Source organism: Borostomias antarcticus, assembly GCF_949987555.1.
Source record: "Borostomias antarcticus genome assembly, chromosome: 33".
Taxonomy (NCBI): Eukaryota; Metazoa; Chordata; class Actinopteri; order Stomiiformes; family Stomiidae; genus Borostomias; species Borostomias antarcticus.
Genome location: NC_140266.1, coordinates 3,933,618 through 3,953,058, shown reverse-complemented (window position 1 = coordinate 3,953,058; position 19,441 = coordinate 3,933,618). Strand labels below are relative to the sequence as shown.

Genomic DNA, 19,441 nt, shown 5'->3' with positions numbered 1-19,441 from the left:
TGTCACCACAACCTGAATTCACCATTCAAATCATCTTCTCTGGTGTACACAACCTGAATTCACCATTCAAATCATCTTCTTTGGTGTAGGCTACACCACAACTCGAAACAAATGTGCCACCTGACCTATTTTTCACAAACCGAAACGAATGCACCCAATCAGGACACAAACAAGTCGTTTGCTCTGCTTTTCCATAGATTCATAGCCTAGAGATGCTAAAGATTTGTTTCACTTTGTTAGTAAAAAAAGACTTAGGAGTGATGGTAGGATAAATTATGCCTTCAAAAACCCATAAAAACGACAACATAAGATGTGGATATTGTAGCGTTTATATTTATTCTTTATATTTACACGTGATAAGAAACATACAGTATCAGCCACTAGAGGGCTCATTCTAATGTCATTTGTCTCTACAGAGTCCAGTTCACCAACAACATTATACAAGCTTTAAAAACCTCAATAAATACAAAATAAGGTATAGTTTCAGTACAAAAGGCAAATGATCAAACCGATTCTCTCAAGACTCAACACTGGAATGTATCAGAATCCAAACTCCTGATTCACAAGGTTTAGATGAAACATTTGGTGCAGTAACCTACCTTTAAGGGAGACGTGGACTTATTATAACCTTATTGATCTCATTATAGCAAGCACGATGCATCAGGTCTAAGGCAAACATTGTTCATAAAGACAGCCGGAAACAGTGAACCATCTTTTGAAACTCCCCTCATCAAACATTGACACATACATGTGTTTTCATTGGTGTGTTCCATCATCGTCTCATTATGTTCCATGATTGTGATTAATAGGTTTACATTAAGCTTCTGGCAAATTCCAGTCTCACAGAAATAGGCATAAATGATATATTTGGCATTGAGAGGGCTTTAGCACCTCTATAATACAACCGTTCTGCTTATACATGCGTTATTTGGTCCTTTAAACATTTCTACAGTGAGCAAATAGCATCATTCTAAACAACGTCTAGGGTGGAACATGGCGCCACCTAGTGGCCACAACACAGACACAAAAAAATGTACCCAGCTACGTCTGTCTGGGCAGTTTTGCGAGTAGAGTGGAAGAATAAACGCTTAGTGTTCTGCTGAGACAGTCAGATATGATCAGTATAACTATACTGTATATGTGATTTTAATTCATATCACACAAAGTGTGACGATAGCACAGTGTTGGTTTAATTGCACATTCTTTGTACTTTGTCTGTCAAATCGGCTTTGTATGTTTTCAGTCACTGTGGGTGGGGTTGAGTCACAGGCAAAAGGACTCAAATTACACCCTGTGTACGTGTGTGTGTGTGTGTGTGTGTGTGTACGTGTGTGTGTGTGTGTGTACGTGTGTGTGTGTGTGTGTGTGTGTGTGTGTGTGTGTGTACGTGTGTGTGTGTGTGTGTGTATGAAGCCACACTCTTTTGTTTTGTGTGATCCATCTAACGAGCAGACCCAGTGATTGGATATGTGTGTGTGTGTGTGTGTGTGTATGTGTGTGTGTGTGTGTGTGTGTCAGGCTAGAGCAGAGACGACAGGTCCAGGGGGGGGAGGGGATCTCTCCAGTAGGAGAAGTGGCTGAACTCTGGACAGTCGAAGGCAAACGCGCTGCCTCGGAGGATGCTGGGAAAGAAGTGTTCCACCAGCTCGCTGAGGTGAGCGTACCTACACACACACACACACACACACGTTACAAAACGTGGAAATGAGCGCAGACAACTGCACAAACAACAATGAAACAAAGTACACGGCACAAACACGTATTGGTGATGCACACACACACACGCACACACACACACACACACACACACATCTGCTACTTACGAGGACTTGTTTCCTCTGCTCTTCTCCTGGATGAGTTCTCCTTTGGGATTGACTGTGAAGATCCTGGAGTCCAAGACGCCCACCTGCTTGTAGGCGTAGGCGTCCTGCAAAACAGAGAAGCACCATTCGGGTCAACAGCACTCAAACTGTCAGGCTTATTGGCTTCATTCAATCTTTGGCCTGTGTATCATTACTGGTAATCCTTCAATGAGAAACTAGCTTACATTGGTCCGGTGCTAGCATAGCATACATATACTGGTAGTGAACGGGCGTGCTAGCATAGCTTACTGTACATATACTGGTAGTGAGCGGGCGTGCTAGCATAGCATACATATACTGGTAGTGAACGGGCGTGCTAGCATAGCTTACTGTACATATACTGGTAGTGAACGGGCGTGCTAGCATAGCTTACATATACTGGTAGTGAACGGGCGTGCTAGCATAGCTTACATATACTGGTAGTGAACGGGCGTGCTAGCATAGCTTACATATACTGGTAGTGAACGGGCGTGCTAGCATAGCTTACATATACTGGTAGTGAACGGGCGTGCTAGCATAGCTTACATATACTGGTAGTGAATGGGCGTGCTAGCATAGCTTACTGTACATATACTGGTAGGGAACGGGGCGTGCTAGCATAGCTTACATATACTAGTAGTGAACGGGGCGTGCTAGCATAGCTTACATATACTGGTAGTGAACGGGGCGTGCTAGCATAGCTTACATTGGTCCTGTTGCCGAACGCCGCGTAGAAGGGCTGCCTGTGGGGGTTGAACAGGTCCCTGATGTCGGTGAGACAGGCGATCTTGAACACCTCCGGCTTCTTCTCGATCACCTCTCTGTGCGGCGGGGCCCACGAAAGGGTTAAAGGTGACGTTCGCCCCGAAACCTTATCTAGTTAAGATATTCTTGTCGAGAAGAACTGGTTTATTATCCTACTTTTTTTAGGGTCCCCATAGCGTACAGTGGCTTCCTATGGAAGTCATTCTAATCCTTTCTAATAATTTTTTTTTTTTATTGGATTTCAGCCATTCATGTGTATAATATTATATTATACACATGAATGGCTGAAATCCAATTTAACCAACACTGTACACATTCACCATGTGGCTTCCCCCTAATTGTATGTTTCAATACAGGTGAATGGAGACACACCTGTGTAGCGCGGAGAACAGACTGCTAGGGGCCAGAAGCACGGGCCCTTTGGGGAGGACGGTGCCCTTGTCGTTCACCCACTGGAGGTAGCCCTTGGTGATGTCCGCCATGCCGATGGCCCGTGCCGAACAGTACAGGAACTTGTAGCCATTTCTGGAGAGAGAAGACGGGTCAGGGAAGCTCACTTATCTGGCCCCTGGGTGATACTGTTTTTTTTGCTTCCCTCTGGAATATGTAGAGAGTGGGTCGTATGCCCACCTCCCTTGTTCTCTGTAAAGCGCATTGTGTTGCCTCTGGGTATGAAATGCGCTATACAAATAAAGCTTTGATTGATTGATTGAAGACGATAGATACTCCACACATCAACAACGTGCCATAAAGAGTTAAAGTGATATGTGGAACAGTGCTGTTTGCTCACTGGTGGATTTTGTGGTAGAGTTTGGCGATGCCGTGGTGAGTCCAGTCTTTGCCCAGCTGAGGTAGAATATGTCCCAGTGCGTCCGATCTGAAAAGAGCAAACAATATTGTCCTCAAGATATTTAACAACACGTCATCAACCTCTCATACGCCAGACACACGTGCGCGCACACACACACATCCGACCGCACACGCAGACACGCATCACACCACACGCACTACACATATCCCATCCTTCACACACAAACAAGATGGCGCCGTGCGAGTGGTAGCCAAATGCAGCAACTCCTGTGGTATTTATATTTTTTATTTATATATTTTTTGGGGTAGTATTCATGTCTGTCGGTTTTGTGCAATTTCCCCTTGGGGATCACTAAAGTGTGTACACACACACACACACACACACACACACACCTGCCTACACACAGTAGTACACACGCAGTCGAATATTATCACGACACACACTGTACACGGTCACAAACACGGGCGCCAAACGCTTACTTGGTGATGGTGCCGTCGATGTCGGAGATGATGACGCGGTCGTCGCAGTTCCACAGGTAGATGGCGGCCTCGCAGCGGCACGTGCCCTGGTACTGAGTGGTCACGCTGAACACGACCTTGTTGGCCCCCTCGCGAAGGTTCAACCGCTCCTGGACCATATCCGACGGTTAGGGGGTTGGTGGGGGGGGTTGTTGGGGGGGGGGGGGGTTGGGGGACAGTCACCAAAATACCTTTGAAAATCCTCCATTATGCAGAGGCTATGTGTGTGGATATGAAGGAGCTGGTTGGTGGATATGGAGCGCTGATCTGCCCGGTAACAGAGCCCAACTGATCTGCCCGGTAACAGACCCCAACTGGGCAAAAATGCAATGAAAGTAGATATGTCACTAACAGAAGAATTTATACAACATCTGGAGACACTTTGAACACTCTATTGTGTAAGTGAAAAAGTGTCAAGAGTTGAGGCGTACAATGCGCTCTGAGGTGTCTTACTATGTGTGTGTGTGTGTGTGTGTGTGTGTGTGTGTGTGTGTGCGACTCACAATCTGTTCTGAGGTGAGGCGAAGGGACTTTCGGTACATCTGGCTGATACACTGAGCGGTGGTCAAGCTGTCTGCTGATAGGCTACCTTGCCGACCCAAGCCCGCCTCCTCGTCGCTTGATATGTCATCAAGAAAGGCTCTAGAGAAGGCAACGCACGCACGCAGACACATCACTGATTAATCAGCATTAAGGTTCAGTACTCTAAGGTTAAGGTTAAGCGCCTATCCTTCCCGGTAAATCCAGTGTCAAGGTAACTATGGTTACATACAACAAATGTGTGTGCTGTAAGTTGGGGCAACGGCCTGTCAGTAGTATCTGACTGACTGTTGTCATCGATACGCCCACAAAACAAGGTGAACTTGTAGAAGGGGAGTTTTATAGTACTTAAAAATGACTGGGACACATTCACTTTGACATTACCTAAAGATCACTTGTATGTGTCACATTCAACCACCATGTTAACTAACCCTTTATGATTATTTGTGTGTGTGTGTGTGTGTGTGTGTGTGTGTGTGTGTGTGTGTGTGTGTGTGTGTGTGTGTGTGTACGAGCATGCGTACAGTGCGGTTGATGTGGTATCTCTGGAGAGCTGTCTATGTATCTAAGCTCTAGGTCAGGGTGTATCGCACCATTAGAAGGCCATTGTTGTTTGCTTTGATTCCTGAAACCTCACATCACCCGAGTCCAGAAGATTCCCAACATGACTCACTTTATTGTTGACGGGCCCGTGACAGGCACCGAGGTGGACGCCTCAGTCTGGGCGTCCTCTGGGTCCTGCTTGGAGTTCGCCTGCTGGAAAGAGATGGCAAAATCAGCCAATCAAATAAGAACACTTAAACGCTTTACACACTGGCTTTTGTTTTGATGATTTTCCTTCGACTCTGGCCAACATCTCTTTGGGAGGCGCCAAAAACCCTCTATGCAGGGAAAACCCTGATAGTCAAGCGCATATTTTGCGGCGCGTTAATTTCTGCGCTCCTGCAGCGAAGGCAGGGGACGCATAGTAGACGTGGTTAAAAAGCAAGTACAGCGCAGGCTTGAGAACGCCGTAGGGGCGTTCTTCTCCGTCCTACTGCACGCCGACGTGTCAGAGTACCTGGCCGGCGTCCATGTCTTTCCTCCTCCAGGAGAACCACCAGCGGCCAGACTTCTTTGGCATCTTGACTTTCACCAGCTGTTCTATGGCGCTCTGCACAACACACACAGGTCAAAGGTCACGGTACGTCTTTCATCACCTCCTCAGAGAGGAAGTCAAGAACTACTAAGTATTCGTTCTCTAAATCACATTCAGGCATGTTTCTGTTCAGCTGTTCTAGAGTTTGAGATGTAGAGGAGGTGGATGAGGTGGAGCTAGTATGGATCAAAGGAAAACTGTACCTTTGGTAGATTCTTCTGGAAGGCTTGCATCGACAGGACGATAGGGGCAGCCACTGCCCAGTTGTAATACCTGAAGGGGCAATCAAAGTGAGCCTGGGAATTTTTATTCACGGAGTCATACCTTATTTTAAAAAAATATTTTGTATAGTTTTATTGTTTGTTTTTTTTACTTAATTTTATACAGAATACGACACAACAGTGTTAACCAAGGATTCACTGCCATCATTGCATTGGAGCGTATAACAGACAACACTGCATAACAAAACAACAACAAAACAACAACAGTAAAAACAACAACAAACAAAAAAAAGTTAAATCAAACAATAAGCTCGCGGACAGAGTCATACCTTAGATTTTTGATGACCTGTTTGTGATCGAATGTTTATTACTTTATATTGATGATATATCACACGTGGATGACTCAATTTAAATTATATAAAGAGGGAAAATGGATCAATTTGCATCTCAAGACACTTACTTGGAGTTGATGCATATGACCAGGTTGGGATCTTCGATGATTCCAGGGTTGCTTACGAAATCCTGGTAGGTCACGATGTGTTCCAGGAACTTATCTGGATCAACAGACGACGGGAGACAATCTGATGAGGTTTTTTGCTTCCCTCTGGAATATGTAGAGAGTGGGTCGTATGCCCACCTCCCTTGTTCTCTGTAAAGCGCATTGTGTTGCCTCTGGGTATGAAATGCGCTATATAAATAAAGCTTTGATTGATTGATTGATTGATGATTGAATTTGCGACTAATAGAGAAGGCACCTCGAACCGTGTGCAGTTTTTTATTCTTTTCTTTCAACTAGGGATGGGTCGATATATCGGCCGTCTCTATTGGCCGATGTTCACCTCGTTGACTGAAATCGGCCAATCGGCAAATAGGATGACATTCACCGATGGCAGTGGCCTATGTTTATCTGTTGTGTCACATTAAAGGTTGTTTAATAAATTTGTATGATTGAATTTAGGGCTGAAAGACTTTAAAACTGTTCAGTTTTTCTTTTCATGAGGATTTCTTTGTTTACCTGGCACAAAAGGGGGAATAAGTAACAATAAAACAACAAAAAGCCAAATTGTGATTGTAAACATCAATATCGGCCCAGAATTACGCGGATGCATCCCTGTCCCTATTTTGTGCACAACCTGAGCATTATAGCACACACACACACAAACACACACACACACACACACACACACACACGCACACGCACACACACACAGACACAGACACACACACACACACACACACACACACACACACCTACCTTTGTTGATCTGGCTGGTGTCCGAGACGCCGCGTCCGCAGAGGGACATGCTGACGTCCATGGTGTCGGAGGTGGAGTCCGACAGGTAGTCCGTCCCGCTGTCCATCGCCCCGCTGCACACCGACTGGGGCGACTGGTTTTCCCACTGGGAGCCTGGCTCCGCCCCCAGCTCCGCCCCCAGCGGAGAACCGCCCTCCCCCTCGCTGTGGGCGGGACGAAACTTCGTTGAGGCGCGCCACGTTTTTTTTTTTGAACAACAGATCGACAGAGTTGACTATAATTTTCATTTTAATAATATAAAAATGATAATTGCTCAGTTTAAAGTCTTTATCGGTGTTATATTCGTCGTCTTGTCAATTTGTCAGTTGCCAACGTGTCATGTGACTGAATCGGACGAATGAAAACGGCTACCACAAAGCCGTTTAGCTGGGCACGGTACGACCGGAGCACACATTCCCTTGTTTTTCTTGTTTGGAGACTTCGGATGAAAGGTTCGTTCAACAGCTAGTCACCGTTTCGTTTAATTAATACAGATGAGTCTTTATGAGGGAACTGCATTGTGACAAGGTTACTGACGGCCATGTTGTCACGAGGGAAGGAGGGGAAGGAACACAAAAGCACACCCAGTACGTTATAATACCATTATATACTGCTATAATACCATTATATACTGTTATAATACCATTATATACTGTTATAATGCCATTATATACTGTTATAATACCATTATATACTGTTATAATGCCATTATATACTGTAATAATACCATTATATACTGTTATAATGCCATTATATACTGTTATGCCATTATATACTGTTATAATACCATTATATACTGTTATAATACCATTATATACTGTTATAATGCCATTATATACTGTTATAATACCATTATATACTGTTATAATACCATTATATACTGTTATAATGCCATTATATACTGTTATAATGCCATTATATACTGTTATAATACCATTATATACTGTTATAATGCCATTATATACTGTTATAATGCCATTATATACTGTTATAATGCCATTATATACTGTTATAATGCCATTATATACTGTTATAATACCATTATATACTGTTATAATGCCATTATATACTGTTATAATACCATTATATACTGTTATAATACCATTATATACTGTTATAATACCATTATATACTGTTATAATAGGTGTTGAATGAGGCCAAAGCTGTTCAACAGCTACGACAGGATCAAAGTGGAAGTGAAAACCACCAGTATTTTTTTTGACATTTGTCGCCTCTGCAATGTAAATATCTGTATCCTAATCTCACTTCACATGCATCATGGGCAGAGGTCTGCGCTCGCCAAGTTCCCTTCTAGTTATTCAATAAAAGCAGCGGAGTCTGATCCTCGTTACCTTTTGGGGAAATAGAGAGCTGCCACCTCGGGGTCCAGGTTGGACAGGTCGTCCAGGTAGATGTCCGAGGGTCCCAGGTGCTGACTGCGTTTTCCTGCATTCAAACCAAAAGCAATATTCAGACCGAGTCCTTGAGCAAGACACCTAACCCCAAATTGCTCCCAATGAGCAGGTTAGCACCTTGCATGGCAGCTACCGCCATTGGTGTGTGAATGTGTGTGAATGGGTGAATGAGAGGCCATTGTAAAGCGCTTTGAGTGCCGCTAAGGTGGAAAAGCGCTATATAAGTGCAGTCCATTTACCATTTACCGAGTACCCTTAGCACACAATAATGCATATCCTCTGGATTGCTACGCAAAACCTTCTGACATTAGACCAAGGTACCAAGCTACGTGATTGTAAGTAAGAGGGGCAGTTTACTGTAACTCTAAAAATCCGTTAAACCACGGAGATGAGCCATGACTTTGTGGACAGTGGTAAATAAACAAGAGTGACTTTGTGGACAGTGGTAAATAAACAAGAGTGACTTTGTGGACAGTGGTAAATAAACAAGAGTGACTTTGTGGACAGTGGTAAATAAACAAGAGTGACTTTGTGGACAGTGGTAAATAAACAAGAGTAAATTCGAGCGAGAATGTATACATCATCACCTTTTTTTTTATCCTGCGTTTCAGCTTTCATTTCACCTCCAGCCTCATTGGTCACGACGTCTGTCAACGCGACGCTCTCTGCGCCCTGATTGGCCAGGGAGCCCTCTGTAGTATCGTTAGTCACCGCGGGTTCCTTCTCATCTTCTCCTCCCTCGGTGGAGGGCTCAATCCCACTGTCCACCTCCCCTGAGGTCAAGTCCGTGGGCCCGTGATGGTTTGGCTCTGGCAAGGCACCGCTAATTGAGTCCGTCGCGTTAGCTAAGCTAGCTGTGTTGAATGCGCTTTCGGCTAATTGAGTCGCGTCAGATCTTCCCGTCTCGTTCGCTAATCTGGCAGCGGTGTCTGCGCTAGCTGTGCCGTTACAGTCTGCTTGGCCTGTGTCGTCTTTACTGTTTTTTCTGCTAAGGGTGTGTGAGTTGTCTGCTTGGGTCTCGTTGCTTTTGCTGACAGGGCTAACTGTGTCAGCTAGACAATTTACATGCTCAACATCGGCTGTGCTCTCTTGGTTAGCGACGCTATTAACGCCATCGACATCAGCCACGCTAACGGACTTGGTCTGGGAACTCTTGTATAGGGGATCCTTGGCGAGTTCCTCCCCCGCCTTCAAGACGTCCGCCTCTGGCGTTCGTCCGAGCGAGTCGTTCGTTCGGGCCGAGTCGAAGCTTCCCGTCGCGAACGACGCCAACGCCGGCGACTCCGAGTGCCCGGTCGGAGTGGAGTGGGACACGTGACGTACAGGAAGTACTCTCTCCGGGATCGACGAGCTGCTGTCTGCCCACCGAGACTCCGAATCTAAGGAGCACGTCCTCGGCATGGGTCTGACCACGGTGACGCCGCCCGCTCGACCGCAGCCGACCGCGGCGTCGACGTCCATGTCGAAGGAGTCCTGTCTCAGGATGGTGCGGAAGTGAGAGCTCTCGGGGAGGATGGGGGAGAGACGCTGGACCTCGGAAGTGCTTCTCTCCAGCTGAGACGTCGGGGGAGGAAAGACAGTGTGGGCAGAAGAATTCTACGTACGGACAGATAACTCAAAAACGAAACTGCTTGAAGGAGCCCCGACCTATCTCACGATCACAAGTGTGTGGTCTAGAGCAGGATTTCTCAACCTGGGGTCCGGGCCCCCACTTAGGGGGGCGCTAACGATCGCAGGGGGGGCGCCAGGGCTCAGACAATTTGAGGGGTTAATATTAGCTAGACAAATATTTGTCAAAGAATCATGTTACATGTCACACAGCGATTTTAACTAAATACATGATCATATCTGATGAAAGGCCAAAAAAGCCTTGTATTTACAGCTCTACAATACCATATAAATTCAACAAATTAATGTTACACTATGAATCGTGTCAATATTAATGCTATACTAGCGAAGTGCTTCATTGTACCCGAACCTACACCTGATGGAATTTGTACACATATGAACACACACAGACTGGACGCTCACAGAGATTTGGGGCGGGGGGGGGGGGGGGGGGGGGAATTAGGGGGGCTCTGGGGGAGTGAGGTCAGGAACCCCTGCTCTAGAGCGTGACCTTGGCGAGGGTGTGTACCTTCGGGAAGCCGCCCCAGTGCCACTGCATCTGGGGACTAGGGGACACCACCAGCTCAGAGTCACTCTTGGGGGAGGACGGGCGGCTGTTCTCGCTGCTGGGAGACGAGGGAGGGGGGGGAGGAGGGACAGGAAGACGGCGTGAGAGGAGACACTTTGATGAGGACATAATTGCAATGTAACTTGAGATAATTAATTAGTTCGGGAGAGGGAAATGGAAAGGAAACCTCGACTTGACAAATGATTCCAAACTGCTCTTACCTGTCTGAGAGAGGCCGCTCTGAGTGAGGGTGGACGTCTCTCTCCCGCGTCTTACCCAGGTCCTGGACGTCTCTCTCCTGCGTCCTACCCAGGTCCTGGACGTCTCTCTCCCGCGTCTTACCCAGGTCCTCGCTGGGCTCCTCAGACAGGGAGTAGTACACCGACCTACTGTTACACCACACAACAACAAACATGCACCGTTTTGATCTTCAAACTGTTGACGATCCGTCAGCAGAACCGCAAAGGGAACTTGTATAAGGCGTTCTCTAAATATTAAAGGTACCCCGAGGAGTTTATTTTTGGTTACGAAACAGTCTAATTTGAATGAGGGTGAATCTACATTACCCACACTTGTTTATGTGTCCATTTTCGACAAATGTCGTTTCTTCTATATAGTTTATTTTTAGATTATTATTTTGTGGTCGGGTCATCCAGAACTTCCTTGGAATGACGAAACAATTTACTGCAGTAGCCTACGGCGCCGACAAGACAAAGAATAATTTAAATATGACCGTTATATATTGTCAAAAGTAACGTTACTAGTAAGACCTATGTAATGACCTCGTCGGTGGCGATCGTTCCGTCTTCAAAACACCCGGCTCAGGTAGCTAAGGTTCAGGACAGTGCGCGGGGAGGCTCATGGGAAATGTGGTCTTTTTGGGCGGAAAACACTTCCGCTTCCCGAAACTCCTCGTAGGGCCTTTAATCTCAGTGTTAGCAAACATTTTTGCTCCATGTAAATTAGACTGCACTCTCCTATCCCAATAGCAGTACTCTCCTATCCCAATAGCAGTACTCTCCTATCCCAATAGCAGTACTCTCCTATCCCAATAGCAGTACTCTCCTATCCCCCAGTAGCAGGCTAAAATCTGGCTGGGGGGCCAACAGATGACCATCTAAACGTTGACACCCGTAGAGTGGAGAGCAGTGTTCTGATTGGCTGGCCTCTAACCTCGTTAGCAGGTGCTCTTCTTTGGTGGGGCTCTCCTGCTCCGCCTGCTCCCTCTCTCTCTCCCTCTCCCTCTCGTCGGACGAGGAGCCGCCATCTTCCCACAGGTGCGTGTCGGAGCGCGTGCGTTTGCGCCGGCGTTTTTTACGGCGGCCGCCTCCCCCGGGGGCGCCGGCTAGACCTTCTCCCGCGCTCTCCTCGCCCCCCTCCGGGGCGATCGGGATGGGGGAGGTGCAGAGGTAGGCCGGTACTTCCGACTGGGGGGGGGGGGGGTGAGGAGTGTGAGGGAGAGAGACCCGGAAAACACATGAGGACACAAAGCGAGCCTGAAGCCGTATGTTTAAACCTGCGGACGGTGAGACGGACGTGTCCTCACCTCCAGGTCCTCGTTCTCTTCCACAAAGAAGGCCTCTCCGTTGTCCCCGAGCTTCATCTGCAAATGAACCGGCTCTCCGTTGATCTCAATGTCCACCTGCAACAAAGAAACGGTTATTCGTTTACATGAGATGCCATTTGTGTGTGTGTGTGTGTGTGTGTGTGTGTGTGTGTGTGTGTGTGTGTGTGTGTGTGTGTGACAGAGAGTGAATGCCTGTATAGTATCAGAATGTTGTTGATGTTTTTTGTGTGTTTGTTAGACTGGGTCTGCTGTATTGATGTATTGAAGTGTTAATCGTGTTTATTGAACTGTATGTTGCATTACTGTTTTTATAACTGACTGCTGCTTTCTTGGCCAGGTCACCCTTGAAACAGAGACCCAGCGTCTCAATGGGCTTTCGGCTGGTCAAATAAAGGCTCCAGATAAAGAAACCTGTATCCATAGTTCCCGTACCACTTTCTCCTTGGAGCGCAGCACGCCCAGCTTGCCGAAGCGCACGTGGAAGGGGGAGCACTGGAGCGAGCCGTCGGGCTGGCGGACCACGATGACGTCGATGCCCCCGGTGAGCGTGGCGGGGTTCAGGCCGCGGTACAGCTCCTTGACCGTGACGAACACCGTCTCCGCCAGCTGACCCACGTAATTCATGGTTTGGGACTGGAGGAGTGAGAGAGAAACAGAGGAGGGAGGGAGTGAAAACACTAAGGAATTTCATTCATCGATAACTGTTAACCTTAACAAACGATAGTCGGTTAATTGATAAGAACGCCCCGCGCTGGACTGCGCTTTGCTCGCTTTATTTTTGTGTCTTCTTCCGCTGTGTCGTTGAAATTTCCCGCCATCCCAATTAGCCTTCCCTACATGGCGGGGCGCCCTCATGTGCAGTCAGACCCTAAATCATGATTACATTTCTCACAACTCCCGTTGATAACGTTCGTTCCCCCCAAAAAAAGTTCTGTTCCATTAACAAGCAATTAATCGAGTAACCAAATCTCACTCGAGTAAATTCTTTTCGGCAATTAATCGATAGTCGAATTAACATAAAAAATTAACATCCCTACGCTATAGGCTTTAAACATTGTCTGAATACTACAAATATGCATTTTCTTTACGTTCATTCAAGCATTTTCCCTTCCGTGTAGCCGACTTGGATGGCGCTTTTGAATATTCAAACTCACAACTGAAGTATAGAGCCGAATTGTTATCTATTCGCCTTGTCTTCTTCATACAAACGATGTGTGAAGAACGCTAAGCATTTCAACCAGCCTGGTACCATCAGCACTAACAGACTCTACACCCAAGCAGCGGCAAAATATGTTGTCACATCAGACACAGAGGTAAGGGAAAAACACAGATAGCCTAGCGTCCTTCTCATGACACAAACCCCAGGGTAACCAGACAGACAAGAAGCAAAGCCTGCGTGAAAACCATCACAGAAGCTTAGATCTACCTTCGCACCACGCCTAAAGGATCCGATACGTTCTTACAGCTACCCAGTCTTACCAGATGTGTTTTCTCCTGGAGTCTCGTCAACCTCTGATGTAGCCTCGTGTTTTGAACGCGCTTTATTGCCCTTTGGAATGAGTCTTGATCAATAATAGGCCATAAACTAGGCTGGATTCATTCCTCTGTGAGTGTACAGGGTCTAACGCTTATCTCCTGTCCATCATTACAAAATCACATGGGCTTCATTTCAATAGTCATCTAGATGTTGCATCAGCCCTAATATGGACTTCCTACTTATGGGGTTAAGATAGTTTAAAGGGGATGTCCACTTTAGACCACCCATTTTTAATCTCAACTAGTGATCAAAGCTAAACTTTACCCAACGGCTGCCCAATGCCTAGTATGGTATGGGAAGTTGCGCTAGGTATATGCAAGAATACAGAAACAACAATTAACCCTTTCTCTGCAGCTATGATCAACTTTGGTACAAAATGACTAGGCCTTATTCATGCCTTGATAGATTAGCCATGAATGTTCTTCGAAATAGCCTCTTAATATGTGTTGAGAAAGGAATCATAGGCTACTTACAATTCATCAACTTAAATTAACTAGTCCTTAAATAGGCCTAGCTCTCGTAAGCTACGTAGGACAGGAAGGTAATCTACCAAGCCAATCAAGCCATACAGTACGATGTAATTAGCTCTTACCCAAAGAGAAGGGTGCAAGTGTCCCTTCTCCAAAAGGCCTTGTTCCCTCGACCCCCCTGCCGCCATCAGCCACCCAAATTTCCTTCATCCCCCAGAATCCTCTGTTCTCGCCCGTGAAGCTTACATCCAGCCCTCAAACTAGGCTAGGCTACATGTTGTGATAGACACACTTATTAAGCCAGACAAGTAGAAGTTGATTTGTTCAGTGCTAGGCCTACTATGCTATCCAGGCCTGTGTGTGCTTTGCCGGGTAGCTGTACAGCAGAGAATCTACTACTCTCACTGCTGCTCTCTGGATCATTCACACACACACACACACACACACACACACACACACACACACACACACACACACACACACACACACACACACACACACACACACACACACACACACACACACACACACACACACACACACACACACACACACACACACACACACACACACACACAGACATTAACGCACGTCCACACAGTCGCCCCTCACACACTCATCAATTTGACACTTCTCCATTTGTGCTGCACATGACAGCCAGACCAGCAGTTTCTGAAAGGCACGCGCACGCACACGCACGCACACACACACACACACGTGCACACACACACGCACACACACACACGTACACACACAGGTTACCAGATGGATTCTGTGCTTCACCACAGCTCACATACTCAAAAATGGTGAAGTGGTTTTGATGATGGCTATAACTAGAAACTAGCTTGTGATATTGTGATACTTTTGAGGACTTAACAAGAAATGGAATTAGGCCTACTTGAGGGTCAGCTACTTTCTGGTATGTTGGCTACACTGATGAGTAACACTTTTTTTTTTAAAGTCCCTAAAAAGGATTAGAAAGGGTTTTTTAAGCGATATTGCAAGGCGAGCTGTGTGAAATGCTCTCACAATGTTTGGCTTTAAACTAGGTTGGGGAAACAGTTGTTCTAGAATCAGGCTGGGTCAACTGGTGGATCAGGAGTAGGCTAGTATGGTAAAGGGCCACTGGAATGGTCCTGGTCCACAGCGCCATGGAGGTGTAACGTTGGCCGAATTGTTTCTCTCTTTGCTCGGTCAGAATTTTCTGGACTAGATGCAGTTGATTCGTATTTGGGACGGATATGCTACATTACTTTGTCATAGAATCTGCAGGGTCAGCAGTTTCTGGAGGCTGAACACAAAGCCTACAGTAGACAATGTGGGCCAGTGTGCTGAGAGCAAGCGTGTGACTGTCGTGTGGGGACAGTGTGGGGACGGGAGACGGTCGTGTGAGGACGGGAGGAGGTCGTGTGGGGACAGTGTGGGGACGGGAGACGGTCGTGTGGGGACGGGAGGAGGTCGTGTGGGGACAGTGTGGGGACGGGAGACGGTCGTGTGGGGACAGTGTGGGGACGGGAGACGGTCGTGTGGGGACGGGAGGAGGTCGTGTGGGGACAGTGTGGGGACGGGAGACGGTCGTGTGAGGACGGGAGGAGGTCGTAAATGGGGTTATAGAGGCTGGGACATGTTATAGAATTTACATCCAAACACCTTAAACCTTTTGTTCTCTCTCTCCTTTTGTAATTCACCACCTCCCTCAACCGTTTCACATAGACGGTAGCCTCCAGGAGGTCCACACACCTTGAATCTGTCTACAACAGAATAACCATCCTTTGTCATCCTTTGTCCCCAATTGCCGCCTTTTTCTCATGTCACATGTCTGTATTCTCGGCCACGCCTGCCATTTCATATGACGTACAATGGAGTAGCCAATCACATCCTGGAGGCACCGTACCTGTGTTTTGCTTGAATATAAGGCGCAGCAAAACCCAGGGCTCGTATGTTTTCACAATAAACCAGACTTAACCTTTTGAGCGAATCTTGGTAAATCATTTTTTGACTAGATCAGTTAAATTCCATTACAGACAAAATTAGGAACGTCTTGTTCAACCTAGATGGGGCCATGGAGGCTGTAGGGACAATTCACAGCAGTCAGATCGCACTTCCGAGTTCGAAAAAGTAGGCTAAGGGTGCGTGTCCACTAGTGTTGGGAGTAACTGATTACAAAGTAATGGACTGCTGTAATCAGATTACTTTTCCCAATAACTTGTAATGTGAGGGATTACATTTGAATTCTCAGTAATCCGATTACAGTAACTGGCCTTATAAAAATGTGATTACTTTTAAGTTACCTACACATGCATACCTGCTCCCTTTCATTTGGTTGAGTGCTGGTATAGGCTCAGATTTTCTTGAGTCTATTATGATCTAAGATGCAAAACTGATCCTAGATCAGCACTTCTATTATTCAGATTTAAGGAATGATCTGATTTTTGAAAGTAGCCCAAAAGTAAAGTGATTACTTTTCAGAGAGTAATTTAATTACAATTCAGGGAAAGTAATCAGTAGCTTTACTTGATTACTTTTATTCAGTAACTTGTCAAAACACTGGTGTCCTTTCTTGTTTACAATGAATAATCAGCTCTTTCTAGCACTACAGCTTCATGACCTCTAGGCTTTTGTTCCTGTTGAAAAAAGGTGAACTTTTTGGTCTAGAGAGGCTGTAAAAGGCTCTGACGACGACTAAGGTGGGTTTTTGCACCAGCTAACATTAGCTCGATATCTTAGCTAACTAACTGGGCTAGTTGGTTAGTTAATCTACAGTCTATAAAAACACGACTCTCGGTTTAAAACAACATAACCTAGTCAGCTCTAAACTCTCTTGCTGTAAGCTTGGTGCTATTCAGATACATAAAGATACACACACTAAACCATCTCTTTACTAATCAAGTTGGTAGCTTAGTTCTAGGTTGCTAGTTAGCTGGTCGGTTGTCAGGGAATTCAATAATATCAACTCCTTATTATATATTTCTAGCTACGTGGCTGCTAATCCGATGCTAAGTGATTAAATTGACAGAAAACAGTCGCTAAACTTTATCATACCCCGTCGGACAGTTAACTACACACATATAAAACTACAAAAACTATTTACTAAGTAGAGAAGATAAAAACAACATCTTTTAGACGGTTTTGTTCTCACCTTGCTGACGGATTTCCCAAAAAATATCTTCAATGACGCTTCCTGCTTCGTGCGCATGCGCAAGCGGCATCCTGGATAAAGTAAATCAGCTGATGGACCAATGAGAAGTCAGGAAAGTATAGGACCCGCCCCTCTTCTGTTTGTTTTGTAAACAACGCGTGTCCATCCTATCCCACGGGATGGGAGTGACCTTTAACCCGAGTTCCCATATGGTTGAGATAAAGATTGTCTCTGTACTAATGACTTGCTTTTTGTTTTAATGCTTTTAATTTGTCCTGCCTTTTGTTTTAAATGTCTTTAATGTCTTGCTTTTTGTTTTAATGCTTTTAATGTCTCATGTAAAGCACCTTGAATTGCCCTGTGGCTGAAATGTGCTATATAAATAAACTTGCCTTGCCTTGTACAGATCCACCATCTACCCCTGAACTGATCAAAGTGATTAATAAAGTCCCGTCCGTAGAAATAGAGACATTTAAAAGCCATTGGCGTAAAAATACGGCTAAATTCTCCCCTCTTCTCAACGGGGGAATGGGAGCAGTTTGGCCCAATGAAGAAGGCAGGACTGGATCTAGACACTAGATGGCGCTGTGTTGTAACAGGCTTCCTTCTGTCTCGAGTAGAATCACAGTAATAAAACACAAAAGCAAATTTCTCCAAACTTTATTTGCAGGATCTCTCTAACAGAGCAGAAAAGACGAACACAAATAATAATAATAATAAACGATGAGAAAACAGAGTTCAGTTATAAAACAAAGCAACAACATTTGCAACACGTGAAAAGTATATAAAACGCGCAGAGACACAGAGGGAGAAGACGTTTATTTTTAAAGCCAGATAGGTTGGGCCTACTGATCTGGGACGGTTTTTCAGTTTCAGACTAGGGACTAGTGGACAGAGTGGACTACACTAGGGACAGATGTCTCTCAGATACTCTCATATCCATTCTTATAACTTTTTTTTCTCCATATATCCTATTGTTAATTAGTCATTTATGATATTGTAGTTTGTATATCTATTGTATTACCTTGTGCACTATTACATATTGTATTGTAGGCTATACTGTATTTATTTATTTGTATTGTCACTTATGCTATTGTATTTTGCCCTGGCTTTTTTGTCCTCACACTTGATTGTAATGCATCATCAGACCAAAAGCAAAATTCCTTGTAGTATGTGAAAACCTACCTGGCAATAAACCATTTCTGACTCTGATTCTAAAGATGACGACCTAAATCTGTGTCTAGAAAAACAGATGAAGCTTCAAAACTGGCCACGGGTTTGCCAAGTCCCACAATGTACAAAAACAGATGATCATTCTACACCTAAATACTCTTTGGATGTTGTGTTCCCCCCATGGATGTATTAATAGAACGGTTCCCCCACACAGAACCATTTCAGCCATTAGCGTTTCAAACAACAGTAGCTGGCCAACAGCATGCGCATGTATACCGCCCCCCCGTGGCCGGGGTTGGGATGGCGCCCCACTGTGGGCTGTGCATTCTGTTTTATACTGCATGATAAAAAAAATACGAGTGCCAGCCAGAAAAGCAGTCTATTCTATGTGTATTCTAGAGATAATATGTATTATTTGTTCACATAAACATTATAACGGTGTTGTTTTAGCCTCGCTTTCACGGCTCTATAAAAGCAGCATGACGTCATAGATACATTCATATTTACAGCCAGTGTTATCTGCGTTGCTCACCAGAACCTACGTCAGTGTGAGCAGCGTGAGTGTTTGTGCTTACTCGGAAACAAGCATTACAGAAGCGTCGCAGTCTCACTGCGTTGACAGGCGTTGAGGAGAAGTGCGTTTAAATCTAGCGGTGGGTGTGGGGGGTTATGAGGGTGTGGTTGTAACTGCAGTGTCAGGGGCAAGGAAGGGTGGGTCTAGAGAGATTTGAGGATGGTTCTTACGGTGTAAGAACAGCTAGGCTAAACTAATTACCTGACAAAGCCAGCAGCACACAGCGCTAAACCCCGCAGTGTGCAGACTGAGCCAGAGAGAG

The 19,441-nt window shown here is 45.6% G+C and overlaps 1 protein-coding gene across 2 annotated transcripts; it reads right to left on the bottom strand.

The window, feature by feature from the left end:
- Positions 1–348: 348 nt before the first annotated feature.
- Positions 349–17,465, bottom strand: LOC311327500 (phosphatidate phosphatase LPIN3). 2 transcript variants are annotated; one of them, XM_084460558.1, is made up of 20 exons: positions 17,433–17,465; positions 12,719–12,919; positions 12,266–12,361; positions 11,893–12,146; positions 10,941–11,108; positions 10,681–10,777; positions 9,131–10,097; positions 8,481–8,574; positions 7,090–7,292; positions 6,295–6,388; positions 5,817–5,886; positions 5,536–5,628; positions 5,149–5,231; positions 4,439–4,577; positions 3,897–4,045; positions 3,397–3,483; positions 2,979–3,131; positions 2,548–2,662; positions 1,824–1,927; positions 349–1,664 (listed from the first exon to the last, which is right to left on the bottom strand). In XM_084460558.1, exons 2-20 carry the CDS (start codon positions 12,908–12,910, stop codon positions 1,520–1,522), a joined length of 3,303 nt encoding a protein of 1,100 aa, XP_084316684.1. In that variant the 5' UTR covers positions 12,911–12,919; positions 17,433–17,465; the 3' UTR covers positions 349–1,519. The 2 variants fall into 2 exon arrangements, with proteins under 2 accessions (XP_084316684.1, XP_084316685.1); XM_084460559.1 differs by having other exon boundaries at positions 10,681–10,774.
- Positions 17,466–19,441: the final 1,976 nt, after the last annotated feature.

Coding starts and splice junctions, on each gene's coding strand:
- LOC311327500 (XM_084460558.1), bottom strand. CDS start 12,910: ATGAATTACGTGGGTCAGCTGGCGGAGACGGTGTTCGTCACGGTCAAG. Junction 12,362..12,718: donor TGCGCTCCAAGGAGAAAGTG/GTACGGGAACTA, acceptor TCTTTGTTGCAG/GTGGACATTGAGATCAACGG. Junction 8,575..9,130: donor AACGCAGGATAAAAAAAAAG/GTGATGATGTAT, acceptor GTTTGAATGCAG/GAAAACGCAGTCAGCACCTG.